The sequence below is a fragment of the Brachycentrus maculatus genome, unplaced genomic scaffold (genome assembly GCF_059751285.1).
Source record: "Brachycentrus maculatus isolate JH-2025_06_01 unplaced genomic scaffold, ASM5975128v1 h1tg000299l, whole genome shotgun sequence".
In the NCBI taxonomy this organism is placed as follows: domain Eukaryota; kingdom Metazoa; phylum Arthropoda; class Insecta; order Trichoptera; family Brachycentridae; genus Brachycentrus; species Brachycentrus maculatus.
In genome coordinates, this window is record NW_028281050.1 from 748,832 (window position 1) to 773,095 (window position 24,264).

The 24,264-nt window shown below is 31.4% G+C and overlaps 2 protein-coding genes across 2 annotated transcripts; one reads left to right on the plus strand and one right to left on the minus strand.

The window, feature by feature from the left end:
• Positions 1-241: 241 nt before the first annotated feature.
• On the plus strand, positions 242-6,432 carry LOC148304889 (histone acetyltransferase KAT8-like). Its single transcript, XM_088267545.1, has one exon. The coding sequence runs from the start codon at positions 352-354 to the stop codon at positions 1,687-1,689; it is 1,338 nt and encodes a 445-aa protein (XP_088123671.1). The 5' UTR covers positions 242-351; the 3' UTR covers positions 1,690-6,432.
• Positions 6,433-14,371: 7,939 nt separating this feature from the next.
• On the minus strand, positions 14,372-23,861 carry Syngr (synaptogyrin). Its single transcript, XM_088267575.1, has 5 exons — positions 23,750-23,861; positions 18,488-18,722; positions 16,789-16,928; positions 15,989-16,151; positions 14,372-15,185 (listed from the first exon to the last, which is right to left on the minus strand). Exons 1-5 carry the CDS (start codon positions 23,849-23,851, stop codon positions 15,154-15,156), a joined length of 672 nt encoding a protein of 223 aa, XP_088123701.1. The 5' UTR covers positions 23,852-23,861; the 3' UTR covers positions 14,372-15,153.
• Between the last annotated feature and the right edge of the window lie 403 nt (positions 23,862-24,264).

Consider the following 24,264-nt stretch of genomic DNA (forward strand, 5'->3'; position numbering starts at 1 on the left):
CGATATGAAAATATTGTTTTAATTATATTTAACGAGAAAGATAATCCTTTTACATTGTAGAATATGTTAAATCCGATACAAGCCTCGAGGGAAAATATCTTATTCTGAATTCGGAATGTATAAATTCAAAATTCAGTTCAGTGTTGTTTTATTTTTCCACTTAGCACGTGTTATGCGATGGCAACACCAGAGTATTGCACCATTATTTCTCATTTCGGACGCGTAGTATGTCGGTATCTGCGTTGTTTGCGATTTTTTAGGCGCGGACGGGCGTGGAGTGACGCTTTCGTTATATTATATGCAAAGTTTACGCTTATGTCGAGCTGTGCATCGTAATTTCGACGAAGTACGATGGCAAAAGGCGACAAAGAAATGGAAAAGCCGGCTCTAGTAGGCGGCGAGCTGCCAAACCCGGATTGTAGAAGCGCCGATAACGAAGATTCGGAGTCCCTCGAAGAACAATCTCTCGATATTGGCGAGCATTATCTCGTCCGTCGTACCGATGATTCATGGCAACCGGCAGAAATTATACAAACAAGATACAACAACAATGAGTCTTATTACGAGTACTATGTGCACTACGAAGGATTTGACAGGAGGCTGGACGAATGGGTATCGAGAGACAGGATAATGTCGGACAGGTTCGACATGAGCGAGCGAGGATGGAAGTCCAGCAGTAAGATATCCACCGACTCGCTCATCACGGACAAGTCGGGCCGCAAGATCACCCGTAACCAAAAACGTAAACACGACGAAATCAACCACATACAAAAAACGTACGACGAAATGGATCCTACCACAGCGGCTCTAGAGAAAGAACACGAAGCCATCACAAAAGTCAAATATATCGATAAGATTCAGATCGGAAAATACGAAATAGACACCTGGTACTTCAGTCCGTACCCCGACGAGTACGGAAAGAAGCCGAAACTGTGGATTTGCGAGTATTGTTTGAAGTACATGCGACTCGAAAAGACATACCAGCACCACCTCGTCGAGTGTCAGCATCGCCAGCCAGTAGGAAACGAGATCTACAGAAAAGGAACCCTCGCTGTCTTCGAAGTAAATGGTAAAGATCACAAAGTGTATTGCCAGAACTTGTGTCTACTCGCCAAGCTGTTTTTGGACCACAAGACTTTATATTTCGACGTGGAACCGTTTTTGTTTTATATTTTGTGCGAGGTCGACAAATGCGGAGCGCACGTTGTCGGTTACTTCTCGAAAGAAAAAGAATCTCCAGAGGGCAACAATGTCGCCTGTATTCTGACTCTGCCTCCATACCAGAGACAGGGATATGGCAAATTTTTAATTGCGTTCAGTTACGAATTATCTCGGTTGGAGCAAGTCGTCGGCAGTCCCGAAAAACCTCTTTCCGATCTCGGGAAATTAAGCTATCGTTCGTACTGGTCTTGGATACTTCTAGACGTCTTGAGCGTCAGCCGAGGTATTCTGAGCATCAAGGACTTGAGTCAGATGACTGGTATTTCACAAACGGATATAATTTCCACCTTGCAGTCCATGAATATGATGCGCTATTGGAAGGGACAACACGTCATCTGCGTGACTCCCAAGCTGGTGGCGGAGCATCGAACGAGCCCCCATTTCAAGAAACCTCGGCTTTGCGTAGACCCGTCGGCCCTGCGATGGGCCCCGCCAAAGTCGGGGCTGTATTCCAAAACCAAGAAGTGAAAATTTAATCTTAAGTTACTGCAAAATATCTTTGTGTATTGTAAAAATGAGATGTAAAATTTATTGGCGTTATGGATGTTTTGGTGTTGTGTCGAAGGTTCGGGAGTTTACACGGATCACCGTTGAGTTGTATAGATCTAGATAGTGGTGGGTAAAAGGCTGTTTAGTTTAAAATATCAATATATTCCTACCGATGTAAAGTATAACACGAAACTCTCATATTAAGAGCGCAATAAGAAATATTACTGACTTCTTGTATTAACTTTTACGTAAGAATGCTGCAATAATTTTACTACCTTTCTAATTTTGAAATTCTCTCAAGAATGTGTATAAAATTCCACATGGATAACATTACAAGTTGGAGTTTGGAACTGCCTAATTGTGGACATCAGTCAGGCAAAAGTAACGGTTCCTATGATACCATCTCTCTGTGCACAGCAATTAAATTCAACTCTCTTAAAATTTGAACTTAATATAAATGATTCATCTGCAATCTGGAAGTGCGAAAACTGTACATTACACATTTTGTTTTATGAGCCGAGACAAACCTCCACAATGTTTTTGTTAGTTTTGCATGAATGAAAAAAAAAACATTATTTTTCCTGAAGTCAACTATAAAACATGAAACATGTCACAAAGAAACTGTTTTTGTGATATCTAAAAAATTCATCATGATGGTAGAACAATAATGGTCTCAGGTTTAATGAGTTTACAGGAGTGTGTAATAAAATATTGTTTTTCTTTAGATCAAGGCTATTCAAAGCACGGGCCGGGGTATATATTTGTGCGGCCCTCGACCTGTTTTTGATCTACTGAAAATAAGAAAATTTTCCTGTTACCAGATTTATTTCAAGAACATAATTTTATTTAATGGCACTCCAAATATATTAGAATGAAATATTTATTCATATGGCAACAAGTTTTGCATTTTGCTGTTTGTCAGATGGATGTATTTATTTCTGCAGCCCTCCAATCTATTTATTTATTTCGATTGGCCCGGGGTCTTCCTGGTTAGAAGAGGCCTGCTTGAGATCGTGTCGGGTTGTGGTCCCTTGGTTAGTGTCGCGGACTCTTAAGTCAAGAGTTTCTCGGTTCGAACCCACTCTACCACAATTTGATACCTATTTCTAATAATGAGCCGCTTAGGCTCACAGAAATAGTATGAAATTGAAATATTTGTGTAAGTAATAAAAACACACTTTCTCTTTTTATTAAAAAAAAAAAGATCGTACATTAGAATTGTCATTTTACTAATTTAAAAAATTAATTAAAATGACTGATTGAAAATGTATTTTTTTTAAAACAAAGAAAAATACATAAAATATTGTAATTTTGCATTTTTTACACACTCTTCATTGTTTTACGATATTTTCAAAAAGCAGCAATTGTGTTTTTTTTGTGCATTAAATTTTTCTCTGATATTTAAGATTTTCTGCTGTATAATTGAATGCAAAAAGTCGTGGTTTGTAAATAAAATTTGTATTTTTACTACTAAATTCTTTTTCTCTGTCGTTGCAAGAGATGTTACCCAATAGGTATATTAACCGTTCTATCTCTATGTTCCGCGTCAAGCGGTTTAAGTGATGAATAATTTCACCCTACTAATTACTAAATAAGAATATTTCATTCTTTCATGAACTGGATGAGATCTTAACTTTCATGTATGATTTCTTATTTTACTAAATTATTGACTTAAATAATTAATTAAAATAATTGATTTTATTAAATATGTTGACCATTTAGGATTTTAAATCCTCGAGAAAATGTATTTTTATTGATAATTTTTGATATCCAAATAAACGTGGTTCTCACTTACTAGCCATTATTGTTTGCCCATCAATTTTCTGCATCCGATCATTATCTACTAGTAAGTGACAAAATGTGCATAGTATGGTTTTCGTGGGATCGGTGCCGTATAAGACTCCGGATCTGATATATACTGTTATTGTAAGTGTGGCATCTAAATCTGTGGTAGTTTTTAGATAATGGATGAAATGTGGTATTTCAAAGTTTTAAACTACCCATCAACTATATTATTTTGAGAAATAAAAAGACTTTGTTTTTTTGATCCACTCACATGTGAGTGGATCCAAAAAACAAAGACTTTTTATTTCTCAAAATAATATATCACTATGATCCACAAAGTTAATGCTTTCAATATACCAAATACCCATCAACTATTTATGTCGTATTTCAATACGACGCATTGTGACGCAATTTGTGTTCACACAAATATACGACAAAAAGATTTTATATAAATATCAAGGAAAAAACTGGTTTTTCTTTCAGTACGTTGAAGTAATAAAGATACTGCAGTTCTATAACATACTTCCATTGTTAGGGTGCAGATACTGTATTTTTATCATTTACAAATGATCGACGATAAAAATTCAATGAGATCCAATGATACCAAAATAATTCAAATCTGTTTACTTATATAAAAGCCACACTTCTTACAATGTCAGTATTGTGATAAGTTCCAAAGTCATAATTCTATCTCCAGCCCTAGATTCTCCTATGATCAGTTACCTTCCGAGGCTGCTTGTACTTGTTTCATGAAAGCTCATTCTCGGGAGGTATTCATTGAGTCTAGTGTCCGGAAGGTTTGGTTTCCTGACTGATCCAATTTATAACGTTGGTGCAATAAACTTGTCCTTTAGGGATTTTGTATAGCACACTGCCAGTGTTACGACCAATAATTTTTAAATACAGACATGCGATTATAAGAACCGAACGGTTGTATCCAATGTCAAGCTGAATTGTCAACAAATTGATACCTCTTTATAAGACTTCTTTATATTTTATATACTGATGATAACATACATAATTCCATATTGCATTTTTACTGGAAAATACTATTTATGGTTGTAGGTCTCTAGAGTGTATTAAGCTTTACAATAATGTTTTATTTTTTTACTATGATTAATGAGTATAATCACAAGTATATACATAATATTTCCAATGAGTAATTTTGGTCACCATTCTGGTACCGTTTATATAACTACTAATATAATATCAACATAAAAAAGGTATCGACGGTTGAATTCTTCCAATAAGTTTTTACCGGCTTATATTTTTCTCTATCCAATCATTATTCTTTTACTTTTTTACTAAGTTATCTTAAGATTCTTGGTTTTGTTACTATTATCTTATATAATATTCATTCATATATTTTTATTACATTTTCTTGAGGAATTTGTAAGACTTAGTATGTAAAAAAACTTTTAAAAAATCTTTCCCTCTACTAGGAAATGTCAAGAATTTTCTCTTAAGAATTCCATTATTAAAAATTGTATGTACTTTTGGAATAAATAAATGACTTTTATTATATTTTCTTGAAAAAGTCAACATGTTTAATAAATCTTAAAATCATTAACTTGTGATTTACCAGATTTATTGTTAAAAATGAAATTAAAATTTATCATTTTTTTCCATTACTTTACGAAGACAGCCATTTTTTCGAGGGTTAGTCCACGGATGAAATGATGGATGCTAGTTTAGTTGTAACAATAACACTCGAATTATGTACTTTTAAAGCATTTTGTCGATCAGTATAAAATCCATATTTCTGAAAGTTTTAGATGCTAACATTTCTCTTTTTAACTTAGTTTAGTTATTGTGTTTAAACATAGCGGCAATTGAGTGTAAACAGCAGTGTTGTTGATATGTGGTAAAGTCTCTCTCAATTGATTTCCGTAATCTATTGCAATGTTTGAAGTTCTTTCTCAATTTAAATTTGATTATAAAGATGACTTTAAAACTCCAAATAAATGAAGCTACAATAACCACATACCCTGTCCGACAATTCTTATTCTATATTTTTTGTTGTTGTTAAAGTTGGGTATGTACATTAGCAGCCTATCGCTATAAAGTAATGTCTTCCAACTAACCATAAGCAAATGAGCATGAGTAGTCAAGGTTTGTATGTTTTAGGGCTGTTTGTATTTTTGTTCGGTGGCGACACAATTCATTTATTTCAATGCATCATGCACTTTGGAGCGTCTGATCTGAGAAACATCCCTATTGTGAATAAGGTATCACCTGCATATACCTTAAACCTAAATTTGGATTTGTGATAGTGTGCATGTCAAAGTCCGCCTCCATAGTGTAATGCTACCGTTCTGTAGGTCACGGGTTTGATTTCCAGGGGGGATCAAAATAAATATTAGTGATTTTTCACTACAATTTTTATTTCCTATTATCTGAAGCGCAGAATTAATCGCGTAACAGTCGTGAGTAACACTGTGTCAGTGCAGTGCTCTGTGCACCATTAGGTGCGAATTAGAATTAGAAGAAGCGTGTCAAATATGTCGTATGATATTTGTCTGCGTTGTAAAATAAAGTTTATTGTTTTTTATTTTTTATTGTTATGGAAATATTGACACATGAAACAAGAGTTCAAATTGTATAATGCGCTAATAAAAGTCATGACATATAAATATGACCTCAAATGTTCAATTGTATCGGATTAGTCTGCTGAGAGTTATTTCACACAGTGGGTGTGTAATGTAGGATATCTTTAGTCATTTGCTTTTTCGCTAAATAGAATACAAGCCGATTGTAAGATTAATAATTGTATTCTATAGTGTAATGTTATAAAAGAAATAATAAGCTGTAGCATCGTGTGACATGTAAGGTTCCTCTCACATAAGATACTGTGCACCAATATGGTATTAGATTCCATGAATCTGTTCTTTACTTATCTGCAATGTTTGTGATAAATATAAAAATCATTGAAAATGCTATTTTTTTTATTTCTCCCCAAAAATTTTCATTCCCTTTGGTGCTTTGTAGGTATGAAATGCTCATAATAATCGTTCATTTAGAGATAATATATATATATATATATATATATATATATATATATATATATATATATATATATATATATATATATATATATGTATCTATACTTTGAAATTAGTACTTTTATAGGAATAGACGATAATATAAAAATACCCAAAGTGTGGATGTGGCTGATTCTGATATGCAATAAAATTTAATTCTCAATATTCAAAGCTTTTACTTAGTGGTTAGTCAGTTTTACTTTTATATATATTTAATAATTTGATATAAATTTTAACTTGCATTTGTTGTTACAAATATTCCTTTGTTTTATAATCGAACAGTTCTTAGTTTGCAGGATCTTTGTTTGCTTTACCGTGTATTTTATCTCTTCTGTTAATTAATTTCATTATGCCTTGCAGATCCACAGATTGATTTTCTGTATTCTGTGTAACATTGCATTTGTATATTTCCTTTCTTCGATGTATGAATACGGTGTTAGAAATAGATCATAAGCAATTTTCGTGTCTGCACTGTTAAATATTATTTTCGATGGGCCTTTCTGCGTTGTTTGGGTACGTAGTATTTTTGACCTTACCACTATAATGTTTTTTTTTTAAAATATGGAATGGCGTTGCACACGTAATACAATGCATTTGCCAATGTCAAGTTAATTGAATTCTTAATTATAAAATATGATAAACTATAAATTATAAAGATAAACTATAAATTTATTGCATTTAATTTCAGAAAAACAACTAACAGTCTGTACAAAATTGGGTTCCTGCTCGCCAGGATGAGATGGATATCTGTAGGGAGGGGAATAAACGGGGCCAGAGATTTAAAAAAATTTGGCATTTGGTCATTTATTGGGCAAACAACACTACAATGTTGAGCGTCACTCAATATTGATTTTGTTCCACTTTTTGCAGATAATTTTAAAATATAATATTTTTTTTGCTAATGTTTTTGAATCACAATTGAAAGATATATTCAAGAATCACACTTTAGTACCTTCTATGATAGAGGAATGGATTATGTTTTAGGTCACGTCTCTCCGTAGGTATCCATGTTACGAAAGTACAGTAGTTGTCATTGTACCATAGTGTAGGCAACATCTTGTTTCCAACTGTGCATTTTTTGTGCAAAAACTCTTTGAATGGATTATTTGTGATTGTTTTCTATAACTTGATTGCATATTAGTGAAACAATTCACAATCTCATCATGTTTAGATGTAGATTAGATTTAAGAATAACTCATAAAATATTTATATATATTTTTTTAACAATTTTATTTACAAAAAAACAAACTAAATAAAAACAATTTTGATAGAAAAATAAAACTAATAGCAGCGTATAGTGGGTTATGGGTAAAAGGGTAAGAGGTAAAGGGTCAAGAGGTGAAAATAAAACAAGGTATTCACATTAATCTATTTTATTACTTTTATAATGTACACTGTCAACTGTGTAGTGTATGTAACATTTGAATATATGATTTCTTACATAACTAAATATTTTTTACATAAATCATTTAATACAATGCAAACATATTATTTTGCTTTTACAAATATATATGTACTTTGAGGAAACAGATATAAGCTAGCTCAAACATTCTATTTATTTACTGTTACATACTGTGAATCTTAACAACATTACTAATATCTTGAGATTATAATAACAATGCCATAAATTAATTCAAACACTCATTAGAATAAAATGCAAAGAGCTTGTGTTACCTGTACACAAGAAAAATAAAAATACACATATTGGCTCCACACATTACATTTACATCAAGTGAAAATTAGAATATGTTTTCCATAAGAACAGGTTTATTAAAAAGTATATCAATTATTGTCTTTCTATTCTAATTTAAATAAGAGAAATATTTGCAAAGGGGATCATTCTTATGATTGGCAACAAGACTAAATGTGTGTAAAACACATTAAAAACTGATAACTCTTTTCAAATCTTGTTTTACAGGTTAATAAAGGGTTTACAATAAATTGAGAGTTATAAAATTGAATTTCCAAATCACTGTTAATTAAAAAATTATGAATCTCTTATGATTTCATATGTGAAAAACTGTGTGCACCATTTTTCTAGATAATCAAAGAATATACTTCGGTTATGACATTGTGCTGGTCAATTTGCTGTATTGAATGTGATATATATTAAACTTTTTCACATCCAAAACAACTCATTTTGATAAAAATCAAAAATAAAAATTTACAAAATTGTTCATAGAATTACTTCTGGGAATGGAAGAGTTAATTTTTAATCAAATACACATTTTTCAGATGTTTGATGCATATATTACTAAACTGTAATTTCATGGTAAGCTCTCTTGAGCACTCAGAATCAACCATCTAAAACAGGATTTAAAAAGAGAGATCTCCCTTGTTGGATTGACAAAAACCATATCCTTGAAAACATTACTAATTGCTATCTGCTATAATAAACATATCCAATATAATTAATGATATAAAATAAATAACATTTTAAATATCAGATAACAATATTTAAGATGATAATTAATATTGCTTTTCGATGATCAACAACTTGGAAAAATCTTGTAATTCACGTTTCATATTATAAAGGTAATAAGTTAATATTTATATCCCTTTGGACATTTTGAAAGATTACAAACGTTCATTTTATTGAGTTATAAAAATTCCTTAGAACCTTTATGATCGCCTTAATCTACATGTGCAAGCTATGATGGGAAGTGATCGAAATTTAAAATTGAAATAAACGAAAAAAATTAACAATTTTTGTACGGTTAATTTTCAAAATGTGCAATCAATATAATTTTTTTAACAAATACAATACATGATTACGAAGATTATTATCAAAATACATATATTCTATATCCGTACTGGATAAAGATATGTATGAATAAGGTATTTTTATTTAGATCATTACCAGTGCAAAAATAAATGCAAGTAAATTTAAATTCCTACATTTTTAATTGTCCCATATATTATTAGAGAAAAACTGCGTTATGAAGGGCGTTCTATAAGATTTGACCTCTAAGTAACTTTTCCCTAAATAACAACGATCTGACGGCATTAAGATTGAAATATAGCTAGCAATATTCTGAACAATTCATAACTAATTGCATTCCGATGAATATTATGGAATGATTATTGCTCTTCACATACAAAGCAAATATTTCATACCAATTTACTATTGATAACATGCTGCTCATGATTCACTTTGTTTCATAATTTTTGATTGATAACGTAATTATTGTCAATATTGAAAACAGGTGTGACTTTGTATGTAGCTTGAATTTTGTTATAAAAATATATTATTTATACTCATTTTGATATACTTTTCAATATTTTACTATTGACAATAACAAAAAGATATTAATTAATTCAACCCGTCATTTAAAAAACAACACCAGAAAATGAAATGTTTCTGAAATTTCTAAAAATTTTTAGAGAATAATAATTAGAGATGGGAGAAATCAAATGAAAATATTGGTTCTGTGATTAATTTATTATTTAATTAACTTGAATCAGAAAGAGAGTAATCAAAGGTAAAATTTTAAGTTGCTTACTGATCATTAAAAAAATAATCCTGACTTTGTTTCAGAGCCGAGAACCTTATTTTGTTGTTGTCAATGTGAAATATGTTTCGTGAAGGGCCTTTTTATTTACTTCAATAATCAGATTCAACTTATTTGAATAATGAGATGACTCAAATCTTAAAATTACCCGATTTATCTAATCATTAGTCGCTTTGCAATAAATAATGTGTGGTTTTAGAGAGAAAAATATCATAGAATTCCTAACTTGAAAAAGTGCTGTTATTCCAAGAAAATTTCATTCTAACAAAAGTGCATAGAATAAATGTTTGTATGCAGGCTCAAATTCACACAATTCAAAACACAAACAGTGATTATCCTTATTTTAATACTTAATAAAAGTTTTTACAAGAAATTACAAAAAACATCTTTCGAAACAACAGTTTTATCAGTATTTCAGATGTTGTTTTTTAAATAAGCGGATCAATTTTTTTGTCCGGAAGAATGCGGTAAATAGCGATCTTTGACAATTTTAAATGCATAAATAGAAATATTTGTAGCTGTTTTTCATACATTGATTTAAATATTCGACCACATAAAAGCACACAGTTTTACATGTAAACAATTTCGAGGCAAATAACACATTACACAGCTTAACACTAAAAATGACATTTACAAGGAACAACTTTCTACAAATATTTAGTAGGTGATATTGAGAATAAGAGTTACAACATATCTATCATTCAGATCATCAAGTCATCATTAACTATTCTTTCCTTCCTATCACTGCCATCTCCTTTTCTCTTTATCCTATCCTTGTCTCATGTCTCTTCCTTTATATAGACCTCTCTTATGTATAGTTGTGAAGAACTATAATTGGTACTCATGATTTTATTTTTTGTATTCTGTATGTATCATATATTGTAACTGTTGTTCTTCCTTCCAATAAAATAAAATAAAATAAAATAAAATAAACTACCTTTACACATATAGACTTAAATATGCGAGTAGTGCTGTGTGTGACATCGAGTGGGTTAAACCACGTGAAAGGTGCATACAATATTAAAAAGTAGCATGTGCTTAACAAGGACAAGGAGTGTGCATGTCACCTTAAACAATGCACATTTTTCCATGTCCCGTACACATCTTCCTACGCGCATTATATCACACACAGCATTAATCACACATACATGTAAAGGTTCATTCACGCTTAACTTTTTTATAAATACACTTCTTAAAATCCCAAAAAAACTTTATTGTAATACAATAGTAAACAATTTTTTACTCCGTTTAAAAAAAATAATTCAATCAAGTTAGGTTCAATTAAGTTTTATTACTGTCTGCGATTTATGTCAAGGGAAACAAAGGGAACAGTTTGTTGTGTGATCCCTTAAATCACGTTATTTGCATATTTTGCGGATTTAAATAAAATATGAGAGTTTAAGTAACCTTCATTTAGTCGTTTTAATTAACGCTAGTTAACATGCTAATGTGTGACTAAATAAAGGTTAATTAAAATGAGTCACTTTTGTATGAAACCATGGTGGCTTTTACAAAAGCGACATTGAAACAGTATTTTACAAGTTACTTAGTCATATATATTTGGCTATATTATTTATTTTAACATTTCTTAGAAGCTAAATTTTTCGGTTGCAATACAATTCCCTCATTAAAAAAAACCTCAAAAACCTCTTTTGTTTATTAAAATAAACCTTTAAAAAATGCAATTCGAATCAAACTTAAAAGCCACTAATTTAAAAAGTTTTTGAAGATTATGGCTTATGGAGACATAAAATAGATTTGTATCTCGTGAATGACTCCAGTCTATAAAGAGATTGATAGATTGCAAAATAATGATTCTAAAAAAATATGACAATAAATTAATCATGACACTCGTTTTGCTGTACGTTGAAATATAATCCACGCAGTATTGTAAACTTATTATTAGAAAAAAAAACATAGTATTATTTAAAATATCTCGGAAAATATACAGTACAAAGAAAGTCGGTTGGAGATTTAGGTCACAAGCACAGTTGTGAACAACCGGCTATATGAAAAACATTTTACACAGAAATAAAGAAAACATTACAATATATTTGAAATATACACATATTACATTATATAATATTTAAAAGCAAGTTCTATTCTATAACTTAACTATAAACATTTATTGTACATCATAATATTGCTCTAAACTATTTGTATTATTTACTCATTTTATAGTTTTAATAAAGAGATCAATGCAACTTCGCCTACTTGGGATAATCGAAAACTGTTCAAAAAGCAATTCACTCATCAAATATTTATCTGCAAATGACGATTGATCAAAACTAAATCAATTCATCGGATGAGAATGATTGAGTTATTTTAATAATCCAAATGATAATTATTTACTTCTTTATGATACATATATTTTTACCAATGCTTCTTCATATTAATAGCTATTTTATCGTTGTAAACATTACCAAAACCAAAAGTCCTGAACACTACCAAGTAACGTATGCACAAACCATTTGTACTTTGAAATTTCGGTACAATTTACAATTTCTGGTTTTTCACGTGAGCAGGATATATTATTAATATTAATATGTATATTGTCAATATTTTTAATGGATTGCTTTTTGAATAAATTCGATAGTCATCTAAATACACATTATTGTGTTTTTTTATTATTATTAATATATATACTATAAATGTTGTACGTAACCAACAACGTAATGCGCTTACTTTGATATTCCATCAATCAATTTCTAAAGACTATAAAAATACACTAAGTACATTTAGTAAGTTTGGATATATGAGAAGCAATTATGATTATGCATGGTAGCATAATGAAATCTGACATATTTTGTTCCCAATAATATAAATGCATGTATATAACCCATTATTGTCCAAAAAAATATGTATTTGTCTGATTTTAAAATTTTAAAGTTTTATATATTCCATCTTGTGAGGGACATAAAGGCAACAGTGCTACTTTACAATAACTAGTAATTTGAGAGACAATGACAGATGATTAACCCGATCACTGTGTTTTAAGTCATTTGTGACATTTGCAAAACACGCGTAAGTGTGACATCTTAAATTTATTATTTCAAACACTTATTTTCTTGAGAACCATTAGTTTTTATTACAGAACAAAAGTAAGTGACCATTAGGATAATAATATAAGTTTTTATTATAAGTTAATTAAATTTTTATTATAAGTTTTGAAGAAGATGACATATTTAACAAGTAATACTCCAAAACAAACATTTTTCTATGTGTCCATTTCATTCTCAAACACAAGCATAATATCACTGTGATAAACATAAGAAAGGGTGGTGTAAATGTTGGGAGTACCCAACATTTACACCACGCAGTAGCGTTATGTGATGCGCAACCTGTTCGCCCGGCATGCGCTGGACATTATCCAAGGATTATATTTAAGAACAGGGTAAAAGAGTTTTTACTTTTTTTTTGCTGCTAACTTTTCATTATTGCAAAGTGGCACTTTTACTGTTGCAACTCTTATGTGGAATAAGTTATTTAAAAAAAGGATGCCAAATAAAATATTAAGTACATTTAATATATTGAACATTAAAATTTAATTATTTGAAAGTTTTTTCTTCGACATTAATGGTTTTATACATATCGTTTTGCAAAATCAATAATTTACTAAAATCGACAATAAAGATATTATTCTTGAATAAAAATAAAAATTATTATGTTTTATTGAAATTTAATATGGTGTCTTCTGTGTAACATAAAAACTTTTTTTTTCATACATATTAACGTGTATATATAAAAATAAGCACTGAAATCATATGACAACACGTTACATATTGTATTGTTGACATACCATACACCATCTCCATTTACAGCATTATCAAGCCTTCACATTTGATAGTTAAATTAATCATCTCAAAAATAGGCCTTTGGGCGCGTGGAATAATCCAAAAGTACTTTGAATAATCAAATATACTTACATGGATTTTTTTGGGATTTGCATAAAAATTAACAGAAGTGTAATAATTTACGTTATCCCATTTTATATAAATCAATGTGTTGTTATGCTGAGCTTTTCATTTCAGATAAAAACATCATCGAAACAATTTAAAGTAAGAGAAGTAATATAATATTATTCTTCATATATTATTAGTCTACATACTTAAAATTAAAAAAATTAAAAAAAAACATTTAAGAAAATGTTTTGTGACTAGGAAAGAATGGAAATCAATTATTTTATATATATTTTTTAAGAACACCGAAAAAAATCTATTAAAAAATAATCATCAAGTTGTTTTTATTTCCCATTTCAATAGTGTTTATATTCTCACTTAAAAACTTCCACCCTCAGAAAGAGGTCGAATTTATCAATTTTAGTTTTTTTAGATAAATGGTACATAATTGAAATGTGACATTAAGAAATTTGAGAACTCAAATCAAATTTGAAGATTAAATGATAAAAAAAGACAAATGCATTTTTTATGCGCATTGCGTTTATAATAAAATGAAAAATTCTGTCGCTAATGCCTACTTTTTTAAATGGTGTATTCAAAGAGGAAAACAACAGATTTGGCTGCTAAAATATCACCAACATTGAAATACAGACCGAGGAGCTAAATATATAAATTTGAAATGTTAAAGAGCACGAATATTGACATTCCTCATTTTTTCCCTGTGGCCTTCATTGAATTGGAATAATTTGTATCCTTATACATCAAAACTAGTCATATGTAAGAAAGATGATTTGGAATATTGTTTCAGCAATTCGGAAGAAATATTAGGAAATTTACAGAAATTGATGATAAAACAAAAGTACCTAAATTATATATGACTATTTTTGACATGTAAGGAATTCGTATGTTATTTAAATTTAAATTTCTGGAAAAGCCACTCTGTCTCTAAGTACAGTACAAAAGCCCTTTGGGCCAACATAGTAAAATTATTAAAAAAAAATATGCATAAAAAGATCACACACAATATTTTCTAAGTATCTTAGAGCAATCATAATACAGAAATATACGAATGTTAAAAAAAGTAGCTAAGAGGGATGACCGTCCTGGATGATAACACATGGGATGGATGTCGGTGGGAAGTGATGCACCGAGAGGTGCTTTGTCCAGTGGTCGAGGGGTGCAAGCATGTCGGCACCAGGACACACTTCAATATGTCGGGGCTTGGTATTCACCTCCACCTGTAACACGGAACAATATTTACATTAACTAACTAACTAACTAACCATCACGCCGCTTTTCCGCAGGGGTAGGCAGAGAGAATCAACGCCACACCACTCTGCATTTGCAAACATTCTTCACCTCTTCTACATTCATGCATCTCCTCATACATACCCGACGATTACTACGACTCCTGACCCGGCCGCTTTCAAGTATTTGATATAGCTGATTATGCCAGGTTTTCCTCGGTCTTCCTCTGCTTCATTTTTACACTACATTCGCCTCATAAATTTGTTTAACCATTCTTTCCCCACTCATACGTTCCACATGTCCAAATCATCTCAACACACCTTTCTTAATTTTATTGATAATACTTGTCTCAGCCTTACATTCTATCCTTATTTCATCATTCGAACATCTATCAAACATCGTTTTGCCACACATTCATCTGAGGGATCGCATTTCGACTGCATTCAGTCTGCTTTCATCCTTCTTTTGCCAACTTCATGCTTCGCTTCCATACATAAGGGTTGGAACCATTATGCCGTCATTAAAGGTCTTCTGTGATCTCTAATGGTTGTTTCTGCCCAAGCTCTTAGTCTTAAAATGCAAGACATTTATTATATTATTTGTAGAATTGACTATTATTAAAATAGGTGCCTGAGATGAGTTGAAATATGTTATATCATATAACACTCATTTAAGTATATTACAGATTAGGAAAAAAATATCCGCTCTGGACTACAGTTGATTTGGTTATATTCATCAAATATTGACAGACAGGTAATCACAGAATAATCACACAATATAAAAAGTAGGTCACCTCTCTGGTTGGAGAAGGGGGGATCCTGGTATGCGGGGTCGGGATCAGGGGCCCCCGGGTAGGAAGTGGTGCCACCTAGGGCCCCCTCTACCTCGTAAGAGGGGGCAAAGGCCCCCTCAGCTCCCTGCCTGAAGCGCTGGAAGGCGAAGAACGCACAGCCCGCCTGGATTGTAAACGAGAATTCAGATAATTAACCAGAATGCTAATGAAAAAAAACTTTAGATGTTTTTTTGTGTCCAATGTGAAACAAAATCATGTTTATCATTTTTCTAATTTCACCCTTAGCACTTGAGTGTTGCCATAGAGGCGGCATGCATAGTATACTGTATTAATCAAGTGCCACCGCTATGGCGACAAAAAAAAAATTAAATTTCTCAATACTTTTAATGTGTTATTTTATTTAGATTTCAATATAATTAAACCAAAATCATAATAGTACAATTATATGTACAGTAATAAGTTACGGAATTTTATTGAGTTGGCTATTTGTACGTACCAAAAAGCATTTCAGTGCAAAGGGTTAAAGTTTACCTTTACCCTTAAGATGATAATTTATTGTTGTTGATAGAACGAAGAAAAAATAATTTGTAGAGATTTTGGTAATTCCATAAGAGAAAGTTATATTTTGTCAGAAGAATGATCAAATTTCGTACAGTATTTTTCTACTATAAAAAAAAACATATATACATGTATTCTTAATTTCAGAATTCACCGATTATATCAATTATGTGTTGGTGACTTAGTTGTCGAACAACCGTGGCATTCGCCAACGGTAGGATCTCGGTTGAAGATAAACATACCCATGTGAAGATTGCGAAGAAGGAGAAGACGATGGCGGACTGCATGTTGCTGGAGCCACGCCCCTCCGGAGGCTCTTCGGACTTGCCCCAGGCGTTGGCGAGGTAGCAGAATCCGACGAAGTACAGGAATGCCCAGAATGCTGCAAATCAAAAGCTGATTATTCCCGATTCTCAATTTTGGAATTGTAACAACTAGATAAGGGTATTGTTGACACACCCTTATTCATTGACAAAATTCCATGTAACCCCCAAAAAAAGAGATGATGTAGGTATTTGTAATAAAATATTTGAAAACTGAATAAATAAATAAATAAATATATATATATATATATATATATATATATATATATATATATATATATATATATATATATATATATATATATATATATATATATATATATATATATATATATACATATATATATATATTTTTTTTTTTCTTTTAACCCTTATCCACACCCAATGGTGCATAGGACACTGCATTGTATAGAAGCAGTGTTATCTTGATCGTTAAATACACAAAGGAAAGGTGATCAGCCTTCCGCTTCAGGTACCAGTCCAGGGTCATATTAAATAAATATTAGACTGAAAAATCACTAATATTTATTTTGACCCTCTTGGGAATCGAACTTGGGACCTCCAGCATGGTAGCCTAGCGCGCTAACCACTACACTATGGAGGTAGACAATATCATATTGATCAATCTTTAGTGATTTTTATAAGAATTGATTTGTGTTGGAATTCCGTTTTATATATCTGAATATTTATGTATTTATGTATTTGTTTAAAATTATTAAGTCCATGTCTTGTGTCAAATAACAAATGAGTTTTCACATTTATATTAAATACATATGTGTATTGTACATATTTCTTTATAAGTCAGGAGTCGGCAGGTGTATTGATATGCATAAATGTGGCAAAAAATGTTTGCAAATATAGAGTAGTGTGGCATTTTTTTCTCCGCCTACACCTGTGGAGAAGCTGCGTGTTGATTAGTTGGTTAGATACTGAATGACAGACATATGCGCGCTTCATATAAATAGGTCAGATACAATTGAGTATAAATTAATAAAAATTTCCTAGAATAATGTGACGGCCTTTATATTGATTCATTACCTGATCTGTTGGAGACCTAAATATGGTCAGGTCAGAAGTCAAATAACTGTGAGGTATGAGTGGGACGATATAAGGAATTTAGTACGGTAAGTTAGATGTATGGGTGTTGCGTTTAAAATAAATATTTTAATATTCAATAAAAAAAAATTGTGCGAAATGAAAACAATCTTTATAAAAATATAATATTACCAGGCTTTATATTGTTAGGCTAAAGTCGTTATATGAAGGAAGAAAAACAATCTCTTTTGCACATTCATTATAATTTTTTAAGGTAACTTTTTTATAATTAGCATTCTTCTGAGGATTTTTATTGATTTATTTATTGAATAAAATAACTAACATCAGACTGGTGATGTTGGTGATGTCGATTACGACGAAACCCGGTTGCTGGTCAAACAAAATTCATGTGGAAAAAGTTACATAGTTGTTATTTTATTCTAAATGCAGTTCCACCAAGAAATGTCGGCACAAAACATAGATTTATTCATTATTAAAAATTTGTCAACTAAAGTTACAGTAAAAAGTTAACTACACAGTGCAGACATATTGAGGGAATAAGGAATTTGGGTAATTTATTTACCAGAGAATCCAAGGTCACCGAGGACATAGTGCTTCCTCGTCTTCACGGAGGACATCTGCTCGAAGAGGAACTCCCCGACAATGAAGCCGACGGAGGCCACAAAGGCGATGACGGAGATGCCCACCCCATAGTTGCAAGCGTTGGTGTCCTTGTTATACAGGCAGTACTCCTTTCCGGTCGAGTCCACGGCCCACCCCTTAGAGGAGATGCAGCCAAACACTATCATGCTGAATAACTGCAATTAAAATAACATGCAGAATATGAGACAAACTTCTATTTGGTAATTAATATCGTTTCTTTAGAAAATATGTATTTTTATTCATATACATATATTACGAGCATACTGCGAATAAATTGTTTCAAAGTTCACGAAACAAAAAGTTTAAAATTTTGGAATTCGTTTAAAACATTGTATGGAAATATGGAAGTCTGGCATTTGACATTTGATGTATATAAGATTTCACAATTTAAGTAATATGTTGATCATGGGTGAATGTTACACTGTGGGTAAAGTGATTACTTAAATCAGGCAAACTTACTTGACAGGTCGTAACAAGTGTAAATGCACGGACCTCCTTATTATCATCTCTTCTATAAATTGTCTCTGGCGAGATATCAATAAAAATCATTTGTTTAATTTAAGATTGACAGGGATAGAAAAGTCTTGAAATTTTCCTTATTTGCAAAAAATAATATATTTTTATAACAAACGCTTTTAATGTTAGTAGTCTAACAAAAAAGCAATGTCTGATGAATAAATTTAAGTGCTTTTCCAGTCATCATTAATAATAAGTATAATAAAATAAATTCTTGAATGCCATAGAATATGCAGAACACATAAATATGTAAATTTACTTCGTGAAGTTGAGCTAAGAATTTTCTCTTTATTAAGAATTGCTTGGGTGAATGAAATTTAATATGATTGGTTTATTTCAATGCATATTATACAAAATTTCTGGTTCACTGGAATCACCTGCCGACGAAATATATTTTTTTGAAATTTTAAATGAATTTAAATAAAAAAAATCCACAAACATATCATTAATGATATTTTTCGACTTTTGTTCGCAACTACTTGGAGGGAATCGACTGGGAATTATTACCCCACCCGCCTAATACACCAAACTTGGCTCCTTCCGACTACCATTTATTTTCGTCGATGAGCCATGCGCTTAAAAACCTATTAGCGGAAGCTAAACTGGCTGTGCACAACGGAGTCCTGGTTCCAACTCTAATGTATGGAAGTGAAACATAGAGTTGGCAAAAGAAGGATGAAAGTAGACTGAATGCAGTCGAAATGCAATATCTGAGAAGATGTGCGACAAAACGATGTATGATAGATGTTCACATAGTGAAATAAGGAAGGAATGCAAAGCTGCGAAAAAATTATCGATAAAATTAAGAATGGTGTGTTGAGATGGTTTGGACACGTAGAACGAATGAGTGAGGAAAGAAAGGTAAAACAAATTTATGAGGCGAATGTAATTGGAAAAAGGAGCAGAGGAAGACCGAGAAAAACATGGCACGATCAGGTATGCCAAATACTTGAAAGTGGTCAGGTTAGGAGTCGTAACAATCGGCGGGTATGTATGAGGAGATGCATGAACGTGGAAGAGGCGAAGAATGTTTGCAAAGACAGAATGGTGTGGCGTTCTATTCTCTCTGCCTACTCCTGCGGAGAAGCGGCGCGATGGTTAGTTAGTTAGTTAGTTTTTAGCCATACGCTTACTGAACAGCACTTCATTTCGTATGAAGACATCCGAAAATGGCTTGACGACTAGTTTTCCTCAAAACCCGAGGACTTTTATTGGCAGGGTATCCATAACTTGCCAGAAAGATGGGAAAAATGTCTAGATAGTAGGCCAATACTTTGAATAAACAATTTTCTCATTTTTATTAAGTATTTACGTGTTTTTCTTAATCACAAAATGGCAATTTTGGGATTACAGACCTGATATGTATTATATGTATTAATTATCAAAAATTATTATTGTAATAAATGTTATTTCAATAATTATACAGAAACATATAATTATTTTTTAAGTTTTTAATGCCAAATGTCGTTACATCTTTAAAATAAAAACGAAAAGTTTTGAAAAAGTAACATATTAAGAAAATTTCATTCAAGGAATTGTGAATTTAATAATTTTTTGAACATTTCAAATGAATATATTTAAATAAATATGTCATTCGTCAGTAAGGAGCTTATGGTAAAAGAAGTATGTTTGACATTACTGTGTTAAGAAGCACCATAAAATCCAAAGAATTAGCATTAATTTTTTCTTTAATGCCGGAGAGGAATAATCTTATCAAAAACATAACATTGTTATAGTTAATCAAACAATAATGGTAATGAATAATAATTATTCACACAGACCATGAATCTTATCTCAGAAAAAGTTTACATTTGTAGAGAACTAGGAGCAGTATTTTAAATATCATTTGAGACTTGTTTTTATGTATTTTATTTTTAGTTACCGGTTGCCGTTTATCCAGCTAGAGGTAGGAATTTTTTATTGAGTCTATTCTTTCACAGTCGGCAAATGAGAAAAACAAATTAACTTAAGATTTTGGATTTAAAAAAAATCTTTTCTTAGTTATCATTCTTAACACACTATGGACGAGAAAGGTTACCTTACCCTTTAGGTCGGTTGATGCTTTAAGGACAGAAAAGGTGTTTTTACCTTCTGCGCCGGCCTCATTTCAACGTCAGAATAAAAGAAATCATATATTTAATGTTTTTATATGAATATTATGTACCAATCTCTTTGTTAAGGTCTTAACTATATGTGCATAATTATCAAATCCCGTCGCCAGCGGTCCGCAGGCGTAAAAATTACTCGTCCGATGTGTGTCAATAAACATAATTTTTTAGCATGGAAAAATGTACTGAATAATTTAAATAAATATTTCAGCGCACGTTTCTTTAAGAAATTAAAATAATTAGTATCCGTAACCTAAAAAAAGCAAAACAAAGATATCTCTAACAATAGACTCTCAATAGTATGAAAGCTGTCCATAAGCCTTGTTTTATACAGGAAACTCTAGAGTTTCTTGTATACCTGTGAGTAAAAAATTAATTTCAAGTCAGACTTGAGATAAGAGCAGAAATAGTCAAGGTTTGAACTCTAATAGCATTATTGCAAACACACACTCTTAGAGAGAAACAATAGGATATTTATAATTCAACAAAATATGAGGTTGCATGCTTAAAGACTCTAGTTTTAGCTGGAGTCTTCAATCGTCTATATTAAGCCTTACAATATATGTAAACAAATTGCTCATGTGCTGGTCAGGTGCATTAGATTATAAATACATAGCTCATTCAGACACAAGTCATTATTGATAAGCAACCGGACTTCCAAGAAAACAGACCCATAATTATAAATTTATGTACAATTTAAAAGCATTGATAGAATGGTGTTAACTAATAATGTTTTAACAATTACATTGATTAAAAACAAACTTAGGGGGCTTTATTTAGCTGATAAAAATGGAAGTCCTTTAAGGATATATTTGGGCAATAATAACCAATGGGTAAGAACCAAGACCCCCAAGGAAAGTGACAAAAAAGACAATAGAAAGTAGCTCTGTAATGTTGCATATATTTTGAAAAGATAAAAAATGGAGAGGTACAGTCAGAAAAACTCGCCAGTTACCCACTTCCATCAAGCATATGATGGTTACTTGGGATACACCGTTTTAGACATCCAGGTATGGTTTGGCTAATTTTCAGTAATACAGGACACCAGGAGAAATAAAATATATTTCTGGAATTTTACAGCCTTCAAAACAAGGTTTAATACTATTCTTTTTATGTATTTTAACCCTTTACACTCTCAAGGTCATTACTCACTGCGAACACTACTTATAAAGTCTACCTAGAGAAAATAAATACTTCAAAAATATAAATACATATTATTAACCCTTTGAATGCTGGAAGGTATTAATATGGCCGTGCCCAGTGTAGGCCGTGATGTTTTCAAAAGAAATGTGAAAGCTTTAAGAAAGTTGACTATAACATTGATAATATTGGTAAATTGTAATATTTTAAGTATTTCTTGATTTTTCTAATAGATGTCTCTATATATTCTAATTAGAAATATTGCAATTGGATTTGATATTGGCTTGTGACAAGCTCAAATGCTCATTTTGTATGGCCGGCCTGGCGAGCACGGAATTGGAGAGCGAGTTAACGCGCTCGTGGCACCAAATCGGTTAATTAATAATCTTTATCATAAAATTTAATATCCACATTATTTGAAAGAGCTTAGTTTTTTAAAGTCTTACCAGCTACCAGCAGGAAATAAATTATAGCTTGAAGAGTATGCAGGAAAGGGGTTCATTGCCAAATTAGGGCTTACACGCTTACTGATTTCAAATAAGATAAGCTATCTTGATGGTATTCGGTGTTGGTATGTTGATTTTAGATATTGGTTTAAAATATTTACACTCGAGTTGTGCAGAGATAACTCGCAATCCGGAAAAAAATACAAATTACTTAATTAATTAATTACAAGAAAAAAAGGAGGTATGCAATTTCATAAGATTTTTCACGGCTGTTCATATTCTTGTTATTTTTAATGGTAAAATAACCCAAAAAAAAACATTAAGAAAGTCAGTATTTTTTTCATAATGCTTAGTTCAATATTCAATAAATAATTACAAATTTCTATGGACAATGATGGAATAAAAATAGTTATTATTATTATAATAAATTTATTAAAATAACGTCTCACGGAATGGATAAGAGAACACTTAGTCTCAATAATAATTTTACGGGAATTTTGTTTATAGGGAAACATACTAAAAGAAAAACCACAAAATTTGACGATGTCGTTTAACGTGACATTATTTTATTTTTTTTGTTGAAATGTAAAAGATTACAATAATATTAAACCACAAATATTCTTAATCTGTAAGACGAGCGTCGTAGTTTCATCTCATTACAAAGGGTTGGGATTTGGACGTTGCGCAAAGATAAATATGTAGAAACCTCCATGACATAACGCGACTTCGGTGGAAAGCTTTAAAAATTAAAATTTACGAAAAATAATATAAATATCGTACAGTAAAATAATAATAAATCAATAAAACCCTAGGCTAAGGATTGATCTACCAACCCCCCTCTCCCTTCTTGTATAGTAAAAATCACCCTACTCCCCCAAATGTCAAATCGATTTTTTGGAACACATCAAAAATGAAGAAATACTCACACGATCCGCGGTATTTCGTCGGCAAATAAGTGTGAAAATAACTTACCCAGCAAACTGCTCTCAAAATTACAGGAGGCCTTTGAGCAAAGGCAATCGGATTAAATGCTCCACCCGCTTTTCCTCCGCCGTAAGCACCCGCGCCGTCCATCTTTAGAAAACTGACTGCCGTATTCAGTTGCCTTCTGTCATCGTTCAATTACGTTTTTATTTGAAATCTACAAATTAACGTAAATATTTGTTTTTCGTACTTCAATAAATATAATGTTATTTTTCAAAACAAAAATATTATTGTAATTAAGGTATTTATTTAATAAGTGCGTGTTTTGACAATGATGTTAAAAATATGTAATTTCTTCAAGCTTTCGGGAAAATTTCACAGATGACTTTCATAATACAAAATATCAGGGATAAGCAACACAAAAGTGCTTCAAAAAATCAGGTTTTAATTTGTTTTTTGAAATTAATATTTGTTATTCATTTTATTTTTGACTGGTGTTGCGCTGTTGCTTAGTAAGCCTCACACGGGTTCGAACCCGTGTGAGGCTGTGAATATTTATTTTC